Source organism: Toxorhynchites rutilus, chromosome 2 (genome assembly GCF_029784135.1).
Source record: "Toxorhynchites rutilus septentrionalis strain SRP chromosome 2, ASM2978413v1, whole genome shotgun sequence".
Taxonomy (NCBI): Eukaryota; Metazoa; Arthropoda; class Insecta; order Diptera; family Culicidae; genus Toxorhynchites; species Toxorhynchites rutilus.
This window is the reverse complement of record NC_073745.1, coordinates 207,077,387-207,096,265: the sequence shown is the minus strand read 5'-3', so window position 1 is coordinate 207,096,265 and position 18,879 is coordinate 207,077,387. Positions and strand designations below refer to the sequence as shown.

Sequence of the window (18,879 nt, the reverse complement as noted above, 5' to 3'; positions counted from 1 at the left end):
CCCCTGTTATAGAAGCTCGCTTCCTTATTGGATAGGATAGCCAATTTTCACAGGCCTCTTTTGTGGCTTCTGACTACCTAGCTCGTTTGCCATGGACAAAAACAGGTGGTAGTCACTTGGTGCAAGGTCCGGACTATACGGCGGATGCAAAAGAACCTCCCATCCGAGCTCCCGGAGCTACTGGCGCGTCACCAAAGAAGTGTGTGGCCTGGCGTTGTCCTGATGGAAGACAATGCGGCCTCTGTTTATCAAAGATGGCCTCTTATTCATGAGTGCTACCTTCAAGCGGTCCAGTTGTTGGCAGTACAGGTCCGAATTGAGCGTTTGGCCATAGGGAAGCAGCTCATAATAGATTATTCCTTGACAATCCCACCAAACACACAGCAGAACCTTCCTGGCCGTTAATGAGGGCTTGGCTACCGTCTGAGCCGCTTCAGCGGGCTTCGACCACGACCGTTTGCGCTTCACGTTGTCGTAAGTGACCCACTTTTTATCGCCAGTCACCATCCGCTTCAGAAACGGGTCGATTTTGTTGCGATTCAGCAGAGATTCACATGCGTCGATACGGTCAAAGATGTTTTTTTGTGTCTAAGTGTGTGGCACCCATACATCGAGCTTCTTTGTGAATCCATGCTTCTTCAAATGATTAATAACGGTTGGATGACTTATCTCCAGCTCTTGGCCGATGCTACGGCTGCTACTACGCCGGTCTTTCTCGGCTAATTCAGCGATTTTGTCGCAATTTTCGACGACATGCCTTCCGGAGCGTGGCGCATCTTCGACGACCTCTACACCAGAACTAAAACGTTGAAACCATCGTTGTGCGGTGGAAATGGAAACTGTATCGGGTCCATAAACTGCACTAATTTTATTGGCAGCTTGAGAAGCATTTTTGCCTTTGTCATAGTAGTACTGTAAAATATTTCGGATTTTCTCTTTATTTTGCTCCATATTTGCGACACTATAACTCACGAACGACTCAATCAAACAAAACACTGTCAAGGACTATATTATAGCGCGCAAAAATACCTTTCCAACGAGTTATAGTATGACTCGATACCATGAATACAACTACTAGAACTACGCGCTTACAACGACACCTCGCGGAAATACCGCAGGACTTTTTTGACAGCCTAATATTATACAAATGATATACATGTATTGGAGAGTAGAACATTCTCTGTTATTTTTCAGCTCATTGATTGTAATAAATCGGGATGCCAGAACATGTGCTAAAAAATAACTTTGGGTGCAGTAACAATCCGAGTCATGAACTCTATGTTACAACAGCTGTTCGCACTCAAACTGTTTGTTTGCAAATTTTTTTTATTTTTTTTCTTGTTCATTGATAAAAATTCTTAATGTAAACATTGAATAGGGGTCTTCGTAGCCATATTGGCTGCGCGTTCGCTTACTAAGCGGTCGATCGTGAGTTCAAAACTCAGGGTCCTCAATTGACCATCTCTATGTAGTTATAGAATAACTTCGTCCACGCAACAATCATTAACGATTCACGATTCACGGTCGAATGGAGATCGATTCATCCATACAACCAGGGTTGCCAACTATAATTTTCAAGAATCTGGATGAATGAAAATAAAAATCAGGAAAAAACCAGGATAATTCATGATGTTGGGTTACCTGGAAAGTTTTTGTCGAAATAAAACAAAAATATCAACAAAAATATAATTTTTATAGGCAAACATTCAATTTTATATGCACAGCTTTGTTTCACATATTTAAGCTTCCGTCGAACGGATTGCAATGGAGATGCAATGGTCAAATTGCGTGACACTTCCACAATAACTCATTTTTGCCGTTTCACTCATTTATAAGAATCAACTCTTCTTCCGATAGCGACTGACTTTAATAATTCACTGTAATTCGAGTATAATGTATGGATTCAGCTTGGAGATCAATTGCGATAAATTATGCAGGGACACGGATTTTGTTTAATCACCTGCAATTCAAATATTATTACACATTATGCATATAAAAACTAGCAAATGTAAATCCGTCATCCTTAAAGTAAAATTTTGGAGTGAGCGGAAGAAAAACTGGTAGCATTATCTTCATTGTTCATTTATCCAATTCGCGAAATTTAGAAATTTATTTTTGCTATTATGAGACGAAAATCTTATGTGATTTGTAGGAGAAATGAATGCACTTTTAGAATAAAATTTATCAATAAAAATATGATTTTCCGTATCGTGTACTCTACTTAATAGAGGAACTTTTTTTTTCATAAGAATTAAAATAAAACTGTGTCGAATAATAATTTTATTATAATGACGAGTTTGTATGAAAATAGCTGAATATGTGCAGACAAAAGGTTGAGTAAGAGTTAAGACTGCGTGTTTTAAGCATTAAAAAACAACGACTTGAAACTCCCTTCTGGTGTGGAAATCTTATAGAGTATCTTTCTTCTACACTAAACTCAAGCTTTGTCGACATATATCTTCAGAAACGCAAATCGCTTCGGAATAGATAGATAATAAGCGAAAGAAAAAAAATCAATTGCGCACCGGAGCGTTTTTCTTATGAAGACTATGATGACAGCTGTCATTACTAGCCAGAAAAACTTAATAAACTAACTTAAAAAATACCTTACAGATAATTTTTATTCAGATAAAGTGAAATGTACAAAAAATCAGGAAAAATCATGGTTTCATTTCAGAAAAATCAGGCAAAAGTGAGTGTTTGTTAGGACTTCAGAGAACGTGCCAAAAAGTCTGGGAAATCCTGGAAGGAAGGTTGGTATCCCTGCATACAACTGCTCTGTTTTGCTAGAAACATAGAGCTGTTGTGCTATAAATAACACAACAATGATCGTATCAACTGTCTCTGCTGTCCAGTCTAACTAAACAATGGAAGAACAGACGGAATACTCTTACGTCCAAATGGCTACTGTGCAATGTATCATAAGCAATGATATAGAAGGAATACTCATAAGCTATGATATAGAGGGAATACTCTTGGCTACTGTGCCAATTAACATGTAACGTGTAGGGGAGGACGGTGTAAGATGGCCACTCTAAGCATGGAGAACAATAAAACACAATGTATACAAAACTGAAGCATTTCTTCATATCAGCATCAATCTATATTTTTTTATATGCGGGGTAACGTTGGCCACCACTATGGGTATGACGGCCACATGATTATAGCCGTATAGAGTTTCAGTTTCAGGGATTTCAGTTTTTTTTAAGGCAGAGCACTTTTTTACAGCAAAAACATTTGACAGAGCACCTGATTTTTTTAAACAATAAAACAGGAAGTGGGTTATATCTATGGTATAACCGCAAGGGTGACGTAGGACTATCGTTGATTTAGAGATCATTTGTTCGAAGTTGAATCTAAATCCATTCTGAATGAATGAATAAATGAATATTTGGTGGACTTCGAAAACGAGAGCGTTACGTTGGAGGCACAAGGTTTTATGCATCCAATATAGGATACGAAAAACCTTGTTCTGAAGAATAATCTTCAGAAGCTAACCTGCTAACTGTACTTGATTGACAAATCACAAACCCAAATGTATTATATGGATATTTTATGGATAGAAAACATTAAAATAAACTCTGTCGCTTGAATGTAATTTTCAATTCCAAGGGGAACTGGCAGATTATTTTCCACCAACGATTAGATATTTCCACATTTTCCTCGATACTGGAAGCCCACCAGTGGTTAATACTAACTCGATAACCACCTGTTAATAGTACTTGATTGAAACATATTTGGTCACAGTGTTACATGGATAGAAAACATTCAATTAAACTCTTTCACATGAATATATTTTGAAAATTCCCAAAGGAACTGGCAGATTATTTTCCAGCAATGATTAGATCTTTCCGGAACTTTCTCGATGCTGAATGGCATCCTAACGGAAAGTTCTGCGCGTGTATGTGTCGATCCTTCGCCGTCCACCTCCTCCAGCACGTTAGGCAACGATGTTGTCTTGTCGATGTCCTCACGAAAAATGAATGTGTCTCACCACCAGAATATCGCTTAAGTATGCTTTTTGTGTGTGATTGAATCGAGAGAAGGTGTGGTTTACGATGGCAATTTGGAAGGCAAACTAGAGGGGAATGAACTCTCTGAGCTCGGAACTTTCGGCGACTGGGCAATAATCGATTGCGGGCGCATACAATATTGGACACGGAAATATCCTACTGATGGGGAAGAATAATCTTCTGAAGCTATCCTGTTAATTGCGATTGATTGAAAAATCACAAAACCAAATGTATTTGGTCACAGTGTTACATAGATAGAAAACATTCAAATAAACTCTTTCACATGAATGTATTTTTAAATTCCCAGAGGAACTGGCAGATTATTTTCAGTAACGATTAGATATTTCCACATTTTCCTCGATACTGGAAGCCCACCAGTGGCTAATGCTAACTCGATAACCACCTGTTAATAGTACTTGATTGAAACATATTTGGTCACAGTGTTACATGGATAGAAAACATTTAATTAAACTCTTTCACATGAATATATTTTGAAAATTCCCAAAGGAACTGGCAGATTATTTTCCAGCAATGATTAGATCTTTCCGGAACTTTCTCGATGCTGAATGGCATCCTAACGGAAAAAGTTCTGCGCGTGTATGTGTCGATCCTTCGCCGTCCACCTCCTCCAGCACGTTAGGCAACGATGTTGTCTTGTCGATGTCCTCACGAAAAATGAATGTGTCTCACCACCAGAATATCGCTTAAGTATGCTTTTTGTGTGTGATTGAATCGAGAGAAGGTGTGGTTTACGATGGCAATTTGGAAGGCAAACTAGAGGGGAATGAACTCTCTGAGCTCGGAACTTTCGGCGACTGAGCAATAATCGATTGCGGGCGCATACAATATTGGACACGGAAATATCCTACTGATGGGGAAGAATAATCTTCTGAAGCTATCCTGTTAATTGCGATTGATTGAAAAACCACAAAACCAAATGTATTTGATCACAGTGTTACATGGAAAGAAAACATTCAAATAAACTCTTTAACATGAATATATTTTGAAAATTCCCAAAGGAACTGGCAGATTATTTTCAGTAACGATTAGATATTTCCACATTTTCCTCGATACTGGAAGCCCACCAGTGGTTAATGCCAACTCGATAACCACCTGTTAATAGCCGCGCGTGTATGTGTGTAGCGATGTCTTCCCAGGGAACCGTTTGTGGCATCACTCTCCTCCTGATAGATTCCCTTCTGGCCTAGGGTGCACAAACAGGCTCTTGGTGACACCGTTCATTCGCGCTTTCATGATAAATAAAGAGCTTCACCGCAACAGCGACAACATGCTCCAATCGCTGTTCAATTAGAACTGAGTGGATTTCCGAGCGGCGTTCGCTTATATACAGATTGGTGATTTCAACAGCCTGTTTTGAAAGCAATTTTAAGACTATTGAAACAAGTTTTTGGATCAAAAAGTAACAAGTATATAACGCGTAGACATTTTATCTTTCGAATGAAGTGTTTATCATACCATTTCGTTCAGTTGTTTAGGAGCTATTAACGCTCAAAATCTCGGTCTCCGGCGTAACGCTTTCGTTTTCGAAACTTTGATTTTACACCCCGGTATAGAAATGAAAGACGTAGTCCTACGTCAAAACATTAACTATTTGAATTTACATTACCCAACCGGAAACAATTCTATTTCGGTTGCACGTAGCAGTTACACGATATCTGACCCGGAATAAACAAGATAAATCACTATATACCCAGTGAAATTAAAATGAAGAATGTTCTTTGTCAAGGTGGGTTTCCAAGTGTAAGCATTTGCTATAACTTCGCGGAGCACAAATTTCCCGTGGAGCACCATTTGAAAACTCCTGGTACAGAGGATTGTTGTTTCCGGCAAAATTGTACTACACATCAAAGCCATTGTACTTTAGATCAATCGTGACAAGAGTGAGAGGTGTTATCTTCCCTTAATTACCTATAACGGGCATAATGCGCAACCCTTAACCCTTTCACGTACAATATCGAGTCTCACTCGATATGAAATGATTGTGCCAAAAGGTACAATATCGATTCTCTCTCGTGGCGCGCTTGGCTAACACAAGGCGCTGAAACGCTCAGCAGAGTAGTGAAACTAATCGATGCGTGACCCATCGAAGCGTTTGCATTTGGTCCGCTCTCTTGAAAATTAAATCGTACGGGAATTTCAAATTTATCATGAATGCGCCTCGAGTTATGCAACCAACAAATCAAGTGGTGTGACGTGCGTTCAAATGATATCTTTCATGGCAAATCACATCTCTTACGATAGTGGCCGTCTTAACCCCGTTCTGAGTAGAGTAAGAATGCCTCAATAATTCAACGAATTGCTTAAAAACATACCGTTTTTTATTGAACCCTTTTTCTTCGGAACTGTGCTCCGTCGGAGTGCTACCGCTGAACGGAGCATTGCGCCGAAAAGTATGCACATCGTGCTGGTGTGATCGATGTGCAGTAGCACTCTCATGTCGACTAAAGACGACGCTCGTACACACAGCTTATTGCGCGGATGTCGTCTATAGCCGACGCTCGTAGCGAAGGGGTTACGCACACAACATTGGTTTCACGAGACATGCACATATTCACCACTAAAACACTTAATTTATAGCAATCAGAATTATAAATCGATGCTCGTCGCCATCTGAAAAGTTTATTTTTGTTGTTTTATCATAACGCCTTCCACTATACGATTAAAATCCGGCTCTATTACAGCTAAAATGCTAATGAGCCTAAATAAATATACAAATGGGATAATAAAAACATTAAATCACATAAACGAATCCAACAAAATATTACGGTGCATCTGCACTGATTTTGTGCATTTTGATGCAACTTCATTCAATTATGAAACGGCCGCTCGTTTCAAAAAACTTCTTTATACAGCCAAGTTTATTATAAGCTCATAATAGCGATATTCATGAAATTGGTTTTCCCGAATTTCGCTCTTAGGTATTACAAATCTTATGGTAACATAGATAAATAATACATTTATGAAAAATACAGGAGGTTGAACAAGATGTTAAGGGTACAATGTTGTATTCTGAAATGTGTTCTTATTTGCTCAATCGCATATATACTGGGATGTGAAACAATGAAGTGTACATCAAATTTGGTAGGGGAAATGCGGTTAAAACGAACAGGGATAGTAAAATGAACCAGTGCTCAAACTTCGATAATTTAACTATAAATCAATTGATATTTCTTCATTATTCTATTCTTAGAACATTTGAAGCTATTTAAGACACCCTGCTATACATGAAACTGTCAAATGTAAAAAATAATAAATAAAACAGAAATTTCTCTCACGGTAGTCATTTTTATGTTATTTTGTGCGCATCGTATTTAAGGAATTTCCTGTGAAATTTAAATTTTTCGACCTGATCTTCTTCTTGAATGGCGTTAACGTTCCCTGTGGAACTTTTGCCGTCTCAACGTATGTATTGACTAGCGTCATTTATTAATACTTAGTTGAGATTTCTTAAGCCAAATAACACGCCTTGAATGTATTCCGAGGGGCAAGCTCTAGAATACGCGTGACCACAGTGCAAGTCGAAGGAAATTTCTCTGACGAAAAATCCCCCGACCAGAACGGGAATCGAACCCGAACACCCGGCATGATAATGTGAGACGCTAACCACTCGGCCACGGGTGCACTCTATTCGACCTGATATCTTTGACAAATCATCAGTATGGACATCTGTTCACATATTCAATGATAGGTAAACAGATATTTTGTTTGGTTGCAGTAATTAATCACTGCAACCAAACAAAATATCTGTTTACCTCTCATTGAATATGTGAACAGATGTCCATACTGATGTACATATTCATATTCACATTAAAAATTACTTTGTTGTTTGGGGCAAAATGAGCCACCACTGCATAACGACTAACAATGTTATGTTTTCCAAAGCTTCTTTTCTTTTTTTGTACTATTTTTATTTTTTATAATAACAATCGTTTGATATCTTGAACAACAATTAGTTAAGGTATAATATTATTCGAAGGGCGGAAACTGTGGCGGTATGTGGACGCAGTAAATGGACATATTCCTTAGCGTGTTCATTTTCACCGCTTTTCCCCTATTGGTTTATTTTATCGGATCGAAGCAATTATGGGCCGCTTCGTGTAACCACCAGTGACGAATGACTGTCATACAGCTCAAAGTCTCTATAATTCAAAACAACAACCAGTGGTTGTTCGCATTAGACTACCTCATCGTCATTGTGTAATTGTATCATTATTCGTAGAATGTAACAACAAACGAATGGCACTAGGGGTGATGCCTTCTGCAAAAACGAAAGTGAATTATTCAGAAAAACGTTCAATCGGCAAACACTGCCAGGAATAAGTTCCGTCCGATAGAGCGAATAGCATTAAGGTACACATCATAAATCATAAAAAGTTTGTGATTCTTGCGATTTTTTTTCAACGAGAAAATAAATTACCATGATTAATCTGATATCACAGTTTTATTAGGTATACATTGCCTAACAAACAAAAAAAAAAGGTGTAAATTGGACTGTCCCCTGAACAACCGCAACCGGCTTGTTGCACCCTTGCAACAAAAACCTTGTAAACTGGTGGGAGTTCTATAAGCTTTCTAGTGGACCGATTTCAACCGATGATTTTTTTATGTAATCTTGGATATATTTCCTGTCATCGTACACAGGATTTTTTCAAAATATTGATTGTTGACGAAGTGGTGACATTTTTCGTAAAAGAATTACGTTTTTGGCTCAAAAATCGAGACAAAACCATTCACCAAAATTGTATTTTTCAAAATATCAGAAAAATCCTACATACGATGACAGGAAATTTAGTGGAAAATTTGGAAAAATTATTTCATCAAAATCGGATGGACCGTCCCGAAGGTAGAACACCATTACTGTTTGGTGTGGTTTCCTAGCCGGAGGAGTGATTGAGCCGTATTTCTTCGTTGATGAGAACGATCGTCATGTTACCGTCAATGGAGAAAGACGAGTAGTGGAAAATTGAATTCAACGGGTCGATCGCTGTAAATGGCCACATGGTGGTCATACAGTGATAGACATTCGTTTAGCTGCACTTGAAGAAAAACTTGAAACACTTACAAAACAACTAGGAATGTTCTTTTTATCGGGATACTTATTTGCTGTAGTGATAGTATATTTAAGTCACTTTTATTGAAAGGACGTGCGTCACAATCACACACACAAGGCGGCATCGGTGGATATAAACATTCAAACGTCGTTTTTTCCCGAGACATACGTTTAGCTGCAGGGCATAAAAATCGAGTTTTCGCATAATCACCAAGCCTTTATTTGTGTTTTTTGAAAAAAATACTTGGGAATTTTCAATTTAAAAGACATGTGCAACGTAAGAAAATGGTCAGATTAGTGATTTACGTAGAATTTAAAGGAATGGCGAAAGGTATTCTACTGACGAAAGAGGGGCGAAAAATAATAAAGATATTCAGTGTACAAAAGTTTTCTAATCGCTCGATTGTAACAAAAATTGGTCTATCTGAGAAAGTGGTACGGAATTTCTTTAAATGGTGCCAGAAATATGGGATAGAACGACCAACAAATGGGAACACCAAAGTTACTTTGCGTCTTAAAGGTCGAATAATACACGAAGCAACCAGGAAACGATGTCCTGCTCATACATTAAGGCAGAATCGATTGTTCCAGTAACGAAGAGGCATATTGCGTGCATCTTGAATGAGTCACCAAACATCATGTGGAAGAAACCTCAAGGAAAGCCTCAAGGGCGGAAGTTTGATAGTGTGGGGAGCCGTTTCCTATCACAGCAAGCTTCTCATTTGTTTCATTTTCACCCAAATGAACTCCGAAAAGTATCTTCAATTACTGGAGGACGTTTTGATTGGCCATATTGAGAATAATGCTACCGAGGATGTCGTTTTTTCAGCAGGATTATGCATAGATCCACGTTTCAAAGCAATCGAAGGCATGGTTTGCCCAGAAGGACATTCCGCTTCTTGAATGATCTGCTGGCAGTCGATTGCAATCCCATAGAGAACCTATGGAGAATCTTGGCCGAGATGGTTTATGCAAACGGATGACTATTTTACAACATTTCCAGTCTCAAGGCAGTAATTCAGGAATGTTGGGCTGTAATCAATATGGCAACACTTTAAAAGCTGTCTGATTCGATGCCTGAAATTTCAAAGTGATCCGAAATGGAGGTGGACATACTAAATATTAGCTACCGATTGGACTCGAAATTTGTCGCACAAATTTTCTTTTATTGAAATTTTAGGATGCGGCTAAACGAATGTCCACCCTGATTGCACATATTTGAATTGCTTAGAAAACAAAAAGTGAATTTATACTTTTTTTCAGAATGAATTCGATGAAAATAATCAATAATCGTATCTTATGAGCAAAACTGTACAAAGAATTGACTTATTTTTAAAATTATTGAAGAAAAATAGGGTGCGACTAAACGAATGTCTACCACTGTATGACCCAAATTGAATTTGAAGATGTAAGAGTTGAACTACAACCAGAATAAATTTGAACTTAGTATCTAAAAAAAAACCTGTGTTTTATTAAAAAAAATGAGAATGAAAGACCGGTTAGTTTTAAGCCTCTATAATAGAAAAAAAATGAATCCATGAATTCATGCAATGTAGGGCGTCTTCGAAGTCAAATGTGATATGTGTCCGCTTACTAACCGAACGACCATGCCTCCGTTGACAATTTTCTAAAAGGAATTCCTCAAGGCTAGAGGCGAATGAACTTAACAGTTCAAAGCCTCTATAATATGAAAAGAAGAGCAAGATGCTGTCGGCACTTTCATAATCGAGTGAGAGAATGTTATTCACATGTATATGTTCAAACCGCAAGTGATTCTTTAACACGGGCTACATGATTATGAAGCGCCACTGATAGCATAAGCTAGCTGCGGGTGATCTTGTACCTGAGCGAGAGGTTGTCACGGGTAAGTTGAAGTGACGGTTGATTTGAAGGTGACAAAGTAAGATTTGGTTTTTTTTTTCGAACAATACGTAACTATAATTTCAATTGTCGTCAATGTGCTCGATTTTCTCAGCCAAAGTAACTGCTAACCTTGTCGCGATATCCCTTTGTGACGACAACAGACAGACAGTGATTTTATCTGATTCAAATAGCGCATTGCTTACGCTCCAAAGTGGTGAGAGTAGCCATCCTTGGATACAGAGCATAGAGGTTGGAATCATGGGAAGGGACACCACTTTCTGTTGGATCCCAGGCCACTGCGGAATCCAAGGCAACGAACAAACTGATCGTCTCGTCAAGAAGGGGAGAAACTCCGAATTTTGGACTAACACCCCACCGTCCCAAGATATTATCAGATGGGTTGATAACAACTTACGATTATGCTGATGATCGTAAGATTTTCTGAGTTTCTAGATATATGTAAGAAGTCGATTGAATTGGAATATATAGTGTAGAATATAACACCTATCTTCATTTAAAAGACTGGTCATTTGAACTTTATTGTTGTGTTCAGGCACGAAACATTCAAAAAACAGAAATTCCAGTGTTTCATAACTATAGAACCAGATGGAAAAACTCTCACTCCCTTACAAAATTAACGTCAATTTCATATAAATAATGTTGTAGTGTGTATCTCGTTGTACGCAGAGAATATTGCTCTTCAAATCACTAATACTGCTTGTAAGCTGCATCTACTATTCTTACGATCACTTCTCATCAGTTCTTGATAGGGTTTTTATCTGGTAAACAAGCTGACCATTCCAGAATCTGAAGCCGCTATTCAATAAACCATGCCTTGGTTTTCCGGATGTTATGAATTGATGCCAAATAAGGCGTCGTGCACAAATTACGTAACGCGAGTAGGGGGGGAGGGGGTCAAGATTTCGTTACTTAATGTGATATAGGGGGGGGGGGGGGGGGGTCTAGCCGTGATCGTTACGTAACAAAATTCAATTTTGATTCCTAAATAAATTCATGGGTCCTTATATGCTTTAGCAGCTAGTTTCGATTCTGAGACCGAATGAGATGTGTTTCCTGAGCCAAGATGATAAAGCACGTGTTTACCGATAGATGCTTCTCGAACAGAGTTACAATATCTACATAATAATCTGTATTTCTACAGATTTTTTAGACTTTTTTAAACCAAGAATCTGTATTTTTTTGAGTTTCATACAAAATTAACAGATTTTTCTAAATAACGTTGCAATGTTTAACGCTTTAGGTTGATGCTATTTTCCCCATTTTATTCATATAGCGTTATAATAAATAAATAACATCGTTTATCCTTTTCCAACTAAAGTACAGAGAATGTAAATTCGATAAGTGGTATGGATGTCGTGAAAATTAATTTCCTTTCAAAGTATATTTTTCAAATGGATTGGAAATGCACATTTCAAAGCGAAAAGAAGGGATCAAATCAGTTCAGGAAATATTAAAGCTTGAATCAAAAAAAAAAACTGAATTCGCCCGCTCTCACTGAAATCCGTCGTTAAACATAAATAGATTCAACTACGATCGAAATCCTATTTTCCTGTGTGTTTGAACTAGTTTTTGCTATTGATTGTTAAATTAAACAAAACAAACTGAAACACCTGAATTCACTCAGATAAATTCGGACAGCAGAAGATTTTATCTTACTTTTTTGTGTAATATTCAAGAATACATCAAATCTGATGTTCCAGAACCAGACTTTGGAGATCTAGAAAGGCATCGGAAGATATCTACATAGGTGTTGAAGATGTAGAAATAGAAGCTATTGAACTGGGCGCGAACAAAACAATAACTTTTAGGACCATCTGCTGAACCATCAAATTGTTGGACGAATAAAGTTTGAATAACAAATAGAAATTTAAATAAAACCATACTCGATTCAATTGTTTAGAATGAAAAAATCCTTTTCTGTCCATATCCTCAGCATTAGCTATATAGGAACTTTATGTACCCTTCTCAAGCGTTAACAGTTCCCCAGTGCAGCCTTATTATGCTACCTTTTAATTCATCACTGTCGTTACATTTTTGTGTGTACTTGAAATGTATCAGAATGAAGGTATTTACGAGGTAACTGAATAAATTCCCATTGCACCTCAATAAAGCAATGTATTTTTACTACAGTGTATATGTTTTTAGGAATTACGTGGATACCATCAACATCGTCTAGTCAATGACTTCAATGCCAATCGATAAAGCGGAATTAGTACGATATTAAGCCGACTGTTTTACTCGTCACTTGAGGACATCCCAGAACTTTTTGCAAGTAGTGAAATGTAAGGACAGGAACTACTGCATTGAACCAAGGAGTAGTGTAAATCAACATCAATTTATATGAGCCCATGTTGCTCTTAGCTTAACGCCGAATGGGTTGAAAGTACCAATCCCAACCCAATCCCAATCCAATGTCAGCATTAATTTACCGTCTATGTTTGTTCAAAATGCTATGGATTTGTCGAAAGTTCCCCTGATCTCACTAGCATATAATAACATCCGTAAGAAAATTTGATTCCCGCCTGGGCAGATATCTAATTTTTCTATGTTGAACGAACGACTTTCACTTTGTGTGAAGATTAGCGTTACGTAACATAAGGGAGAGGGGGGTTTGTCTTGCGTTACTTTTAGTTACATAGGGGGGTAGGGGGTCAAAAAATGGCATTTTTAGCGTTACGTAATTTGTGCACGACGCCTAACCTAATTATCACGATGTTTTTAATGCAAAAACAGAAGTAAAATATTCTGAAATACTTCATTGCAAAATTAATCCATGTAGAATTTGGCGGGACGAATAATCATTGAAGAAATTGAAGGATGGAGTAATCATTGAAGTTGCTACCGACTACCACTTGTTCCGTATTCCTGTCGATGAATAACCGAACATCACTTGCTTCTTTTGAAGATGTCATAAATGGGGTCGACTTCAGGAACACCTCAAGAGACGAGGATTTTTCAATGCCGTTGTCGTATTCTGCCTGAAAGCCAACAAGCATCATCTGCATTATGATTGTTGATATCTATGGTGATACCGCTTCTAATGAACGCTACTAACGCCCTAATGAACTTTTCCAAAAATCTGAAAACCACTATATCGGTTTAACATGGAATGGTTGTACAAACTCAGTAGAACTCCGATTATCCGCGAAATAGTCGGGCAAGGTTATCGCGTATAACGCAATAAGGGGCTAAAAATGAGGCACAAAATGGAAGAAAAGATATTTTGGCATGAAAATAATGTTTCATCAATACAGAAATTATTATTGTGTACATCAGTGATCATATAATGTGACAGCCATGACCAAAACAAAAGAGCAATACTCTACTACTCACGGAAAAAATTCGGGAAGGTTCATAGAATTTCTATGGAACTCACTTTCGCAGATAATCAACACAGCGGATAAGATGCATTGCGGATCAGCTGCTTGCGAATGATCGGGGTTCAACTGCCTGACATGCCTTAGACTGGTAAAAATTGATAGTGTTTTTTCTTAACCATCTTCCCAAACTGAGAGCCACGACGTATTACAAATTATACAACCGGTTTGGTTTATTCCTGAAGTGTTCTAGTGGATGTCTTCTCCGAAGGTCCAATCATTCCTCTCATCGATAATCATACTTCATTCCATGATCATCGTAGGAGACCCACACTACAGAGGCGACTCCTCTGACCACGAGTGTCATACAAACATCCCTTGTCATTCTCTGGTTACTGTATGGACGTAACCGGTGTCGTTATAGACTATTCGAAGTTCGAACCATCGAAACTTGCACAATAAGATTAGCAACTCCTTAGCGCTATTTAGTATGCCATGTGTGCAACCGTAACCATATACTTTTACTATTTTTTTAGAAATTTTGAAGAAAACAGCCCATGTGCAGGAAGTTCGAACTTAATCCTGAGACAACCGTGGATAAAGATCACAAAACACATAGTTTGGAAAAGGCGCTTCCACCGCAATTTGAAATAAATCAAAAGTGCTCATTATTACAATGTACGCTTGTCTCTGGTCAAAACCGGGGAAGTTAATTTTACGCGCCAAAAATGCTCCTGAACATTAATCTTACCGACTGACTGCCCGGGGAAGTCGTGCTCATCTGAATGCTCACTACTCACTCGTCTGTTGCCGACATACCACAGAATTCGCCACGTTTGTGTTCGACTGGCGTTGAACCTACGCAAACGCCGCTACGCTAAGATGTTTGCCACAGTATCGCAACAGGTTTTATCACAGCCGAAACCGAAAAGCAAAAAAAAAAAGTCGGGTTCCACCATGCGCTTCTCTCTCTCATTACCGACATGGTTGTATCCTGCTTCGTACATAGTGATAGATGTATTGCTATCGCCAGTGTCAGCTACATTGGTGGATGGGTTGGTCTCAGGCTAGTGGTTTTCGACTGCCACCGACCGTTTACTGCGTGCGAAGCGCTTCAGATTATTTCAGCATCCTGAATTTTTAGGAGATTTATTTTTGTACACTTTGTTCTGATCGTAACTTGTAGGAAGCAAACAAAGCGGGGCCATGAGGAGGAAAATGGATGAGCATAGTGATTTAGCCGTTTGAACCCGAAGCAAAATGCTTTCAGGAACAATATGGCACTGATCAAGGGAAGGCAGTCCCATGCTGCTCGGCGAAATATGGAACATATCAAGGTTTCACACAGTCCATGCTAAACCCCAACCCATTTGGGGTGGGTAAGACACAATAGTTTTCGGTGTTTCTCCACATTACTAGCTGTCAAATTTCATTTATAATCACCATTTTCACACTTTTGCACACTGTTCAATTTTCTCTCTTTCTCTTGCTGTCTCTTTTTTCACAGTTCGGCTTTTCACGATCATTTTTAAAAATAATTTAGCTCTCTATAATTCCGGTTGCGCAATGCCTTTCCTTCTTGAGGTACGGATTCGAAAAGTGCTGTTTCTATGGTCATTCCGTTAAAAAGTAGTGTATCACTTTCAGTGTTTTCAACCTATATTCGTGTTCACTGCATACTGCCAAACATGGTACTAATATACGCGAGTATCCTTTTTTGGCACTTTTGATCACCACATTTTCCATTGCAGTTGCACGACACGGAGTATGACTAATAGTGCTCCAGTTTCGATCCGCGGCCTTCAGCCTTCTTTGACACTTACACCAATACACCGCGACGTAATCCTTATCCTCTAGTATCCGCTCCAACTGTTTCGACGAGACTTCCTCGATCGTGGCGTCCGAGGAGCTCGCAGCAGCCTTTTTTGCACAGTCTACATTGTTCACTAATAAACTACTCACAACCAAAAGACAGCACAGAGGTGCCACTATATTCCTGATTCGCGAGAAGAACATCTCTGTTCTGGCTGTTGGCGGGACTTTTTCAAGTTCCGCTCCCGTCAGAGGTCCGCTCGTAACTGAGCACGGTCCGCGATGGAAAAGGCTGAAAATTTTCGCTTAAAATACATATTGCGGGGACCCAGCGTTCGGTTCTCCGATCTGTCATGATTGCCCGAGTTTTCCGAGGATAGACAGCAGACATCGTGGGAAAATCTGTTGCCCTCTCACTCACGTCAACGTAGATTTCCCGCTAGCAGCACGCGATCAAGCGGATGCGCGCGCGTTTGCGGCGTTTAAAAATAGTCGAGTCGGTGTTTGTTTTCGAAAAGTCACTTATCGGAGGCTGGCCACGCGCCATACTGTCAGCAGCAGTGGCGGGATCTGGTTGTGAGGAAAAAATGTTTTTCGAAATTGATGCTCGTATTGACGAATTTACGCAAAGCTGAATCAGCTCATGCGACATCTACATTAGAGCTCAGAACCACAAAAGTGAGGGTGTTTGTTTATTTTACACATTGAAAAGAAAGATTCGGTGATGATTATTCATTTTATTTCAATTTAGATTCATTTCAGCCATTGAATGTCGTCAGTGTATGGTAAGAAAGTTCTGATTTTTCTAGAAAATTTGAACGAATTCCATACTAAAAAAAAACAAAACATCCTCATTTTACTCACTGCGCCATCTGGTTGCAAATCCAACGTAAATTCGTCAATTGGTTTTACAGTTTTATGTAAAAAGCTGTAATTTGTTCGATCATTCTAATCGATGGCTTTGTAAATAACTTCTAATCGTCTTCAAATTTCAGAAAGCCATACGGAGCCATATAATGAACAAAATGGCTATATTTTCGAGGAACGAGGGATATATTAGGCTGTCAAAAAAGTCCTGCGGTATTTTTTTTGAATTTTCATTTGTTCATAAAATTAGTTACAATCATCTGTTTTAAGTCAAATATGCGCCGTTTTGTTCGATGACTTGTTCCCAACGAGATGCCAACTTCATAATACCCCTGTTATAGAAACACGCTTCCTTATTGGCAAAAAACTCGGATAGCCAATTTTCACAGGCCTCTTTTGTGGCTAACTTCTGACTACCTAGCTCGTTCGTCATGGACAAAAACAAATGGTAGCCACTTGGTGCAAGGTCCGGACTATACGGCGGATGCAAAAGAACCTCCCATCCGAGCTCCCGGAGCTTCTGGCGCGTCACCAAAGAAGTGTGTGGCCTGGCGTTGTCCTGATGGAAGACAATGCGGCCTCTGTTTATCAAAGATGGCCTCTTCTTCATGAGTGCTACCTTCAAGCGGTCCAGTTGTTGGCAATATAGGTCCGAATTGAGCGTTTGGCCATAGGGAAGCAGCTCATAATAGATTATTCCTTGACAATCCCACCAAACACACAGCAGAACCTTCTTGGCCGTTAATGAGGGCTTGGCCACCGTCTGAGCCGTTTCAGCGGGCTTCGACCACGACCGTTTGCGCTTCACGTTGTCGTAAGTGACCCACTTTTCATCGCCAGTCACCATCTGCTTCAGAAACGGGTCGATTTTGTTGCGATTCAGCAGCGATTCACATGCGTCGATACGGTCAAAGATGTTTTATTGCGTCAACGTACCGCAGGACTTTTTTGACAGCCTAATATTATTGATCTGGATCTTACCCTTGGAAGAAATTCTCATAATTAGCCATTCTCTAGGAATTTTAACTGAATTCTATATAGTTGGAATCAAAATATAGCCACACTAGTTAGGAGTTTTTAACATGTTTTATGCAAAAGATGACAAAGAAAAATAGTAAATATATTACCATGAACATAAATTTTACCACCATTTTACCACCACATTTTACCATTTTACTATAAGACCACCTTGAATATATTACACATATAGTTAGAATAAAGTATATTTTACGTCAATTTCGTTCAAAAAATTCGTATGTTTATTTATTGGGTATTATAATTTCAGCTGTCCAGTTTCTATAAGACCATTTCAAAATGCATAAGAATTATCAATGAAAAACTCAAAACAATCGGCAGATTTACATGTCAATAATTGGTAACCTTGCCAAAATTCGTATTGGCATACTATTTACTAAATCCTGCAGAAAGGATTTGTCGATATTTTCCCATATCTCCGAAATTGCGAAATAAAACGGCAGGAGAGAGAATTCCGGAACATGTATGTATTCATTTTGAAGGATGGGTAGGTATCTTGAGTTTTCCGGTTGCACAGAATCCCACTCAAGCCATGCGTGAGCCTCCACCAAAGTTCCTGGTTGAATAATAAATCACGCCAGTACTCGTTGAAACCGTCAGGACCACCCAAATTGAACTTTTTTCGTCACTGAATATAACCTAGCGTCACTGAATATAAAAAAATATCGTCCTTTAAAATGTATTCTTTTGAAAACATTTTTTGCTATAACATATAGCATGTATAACTATAGCATGTCCTGCTGTCGGTTCATGTGAGCTTTGGCAAAACTCAGACGTCTTTCGATGTGAGATGGTGCAAGGTTAGAAGCTTTAACCGTTTTAGCCCTCTTTATGTAAGGACTTTATACCAAAACTTGACGAATTGTCTCCCGGAAAACAT

At 38.8% G+C, this 18,879-nt stretch overlaps 1 protein-coding gene across 13 annotated transcripts in view; it reads right to left on the bottom strand.

The window, feature by feature from the left end:
- Window positions 1–16,388, bottom strand: part of LOC129765014 (uncharacterized) — a 62,492-nt gene extending 46,104 nt beyond the window's left edge. For 6 of the 13 annotated variants that reach the window (XM_055764776.1, XM_055764775.1, XM_055764779.1 and 3 more), the window contains exon 1: window positions 16,109–16,387. In XM_055764776.1, the coding sequence (XP_055620751.1) occupies window positions 16,109–16,301 (193 nt within the window). In that variant the 5' untranslated portion in view covers window positions 16,302–16,387. Of the gene's footprint in view, window positions 1–15,036; window positions 15,169–16,108 lie in introns of those variants that run through there. The other 7 variants (XM_055764771.1, XM_055764773.1, XM_055764774.1 and 4 more) reach the window with 3 other exon arrangements.
- Window positions 16,389–18,879: the final 2,491 nt, after the last annotated feature.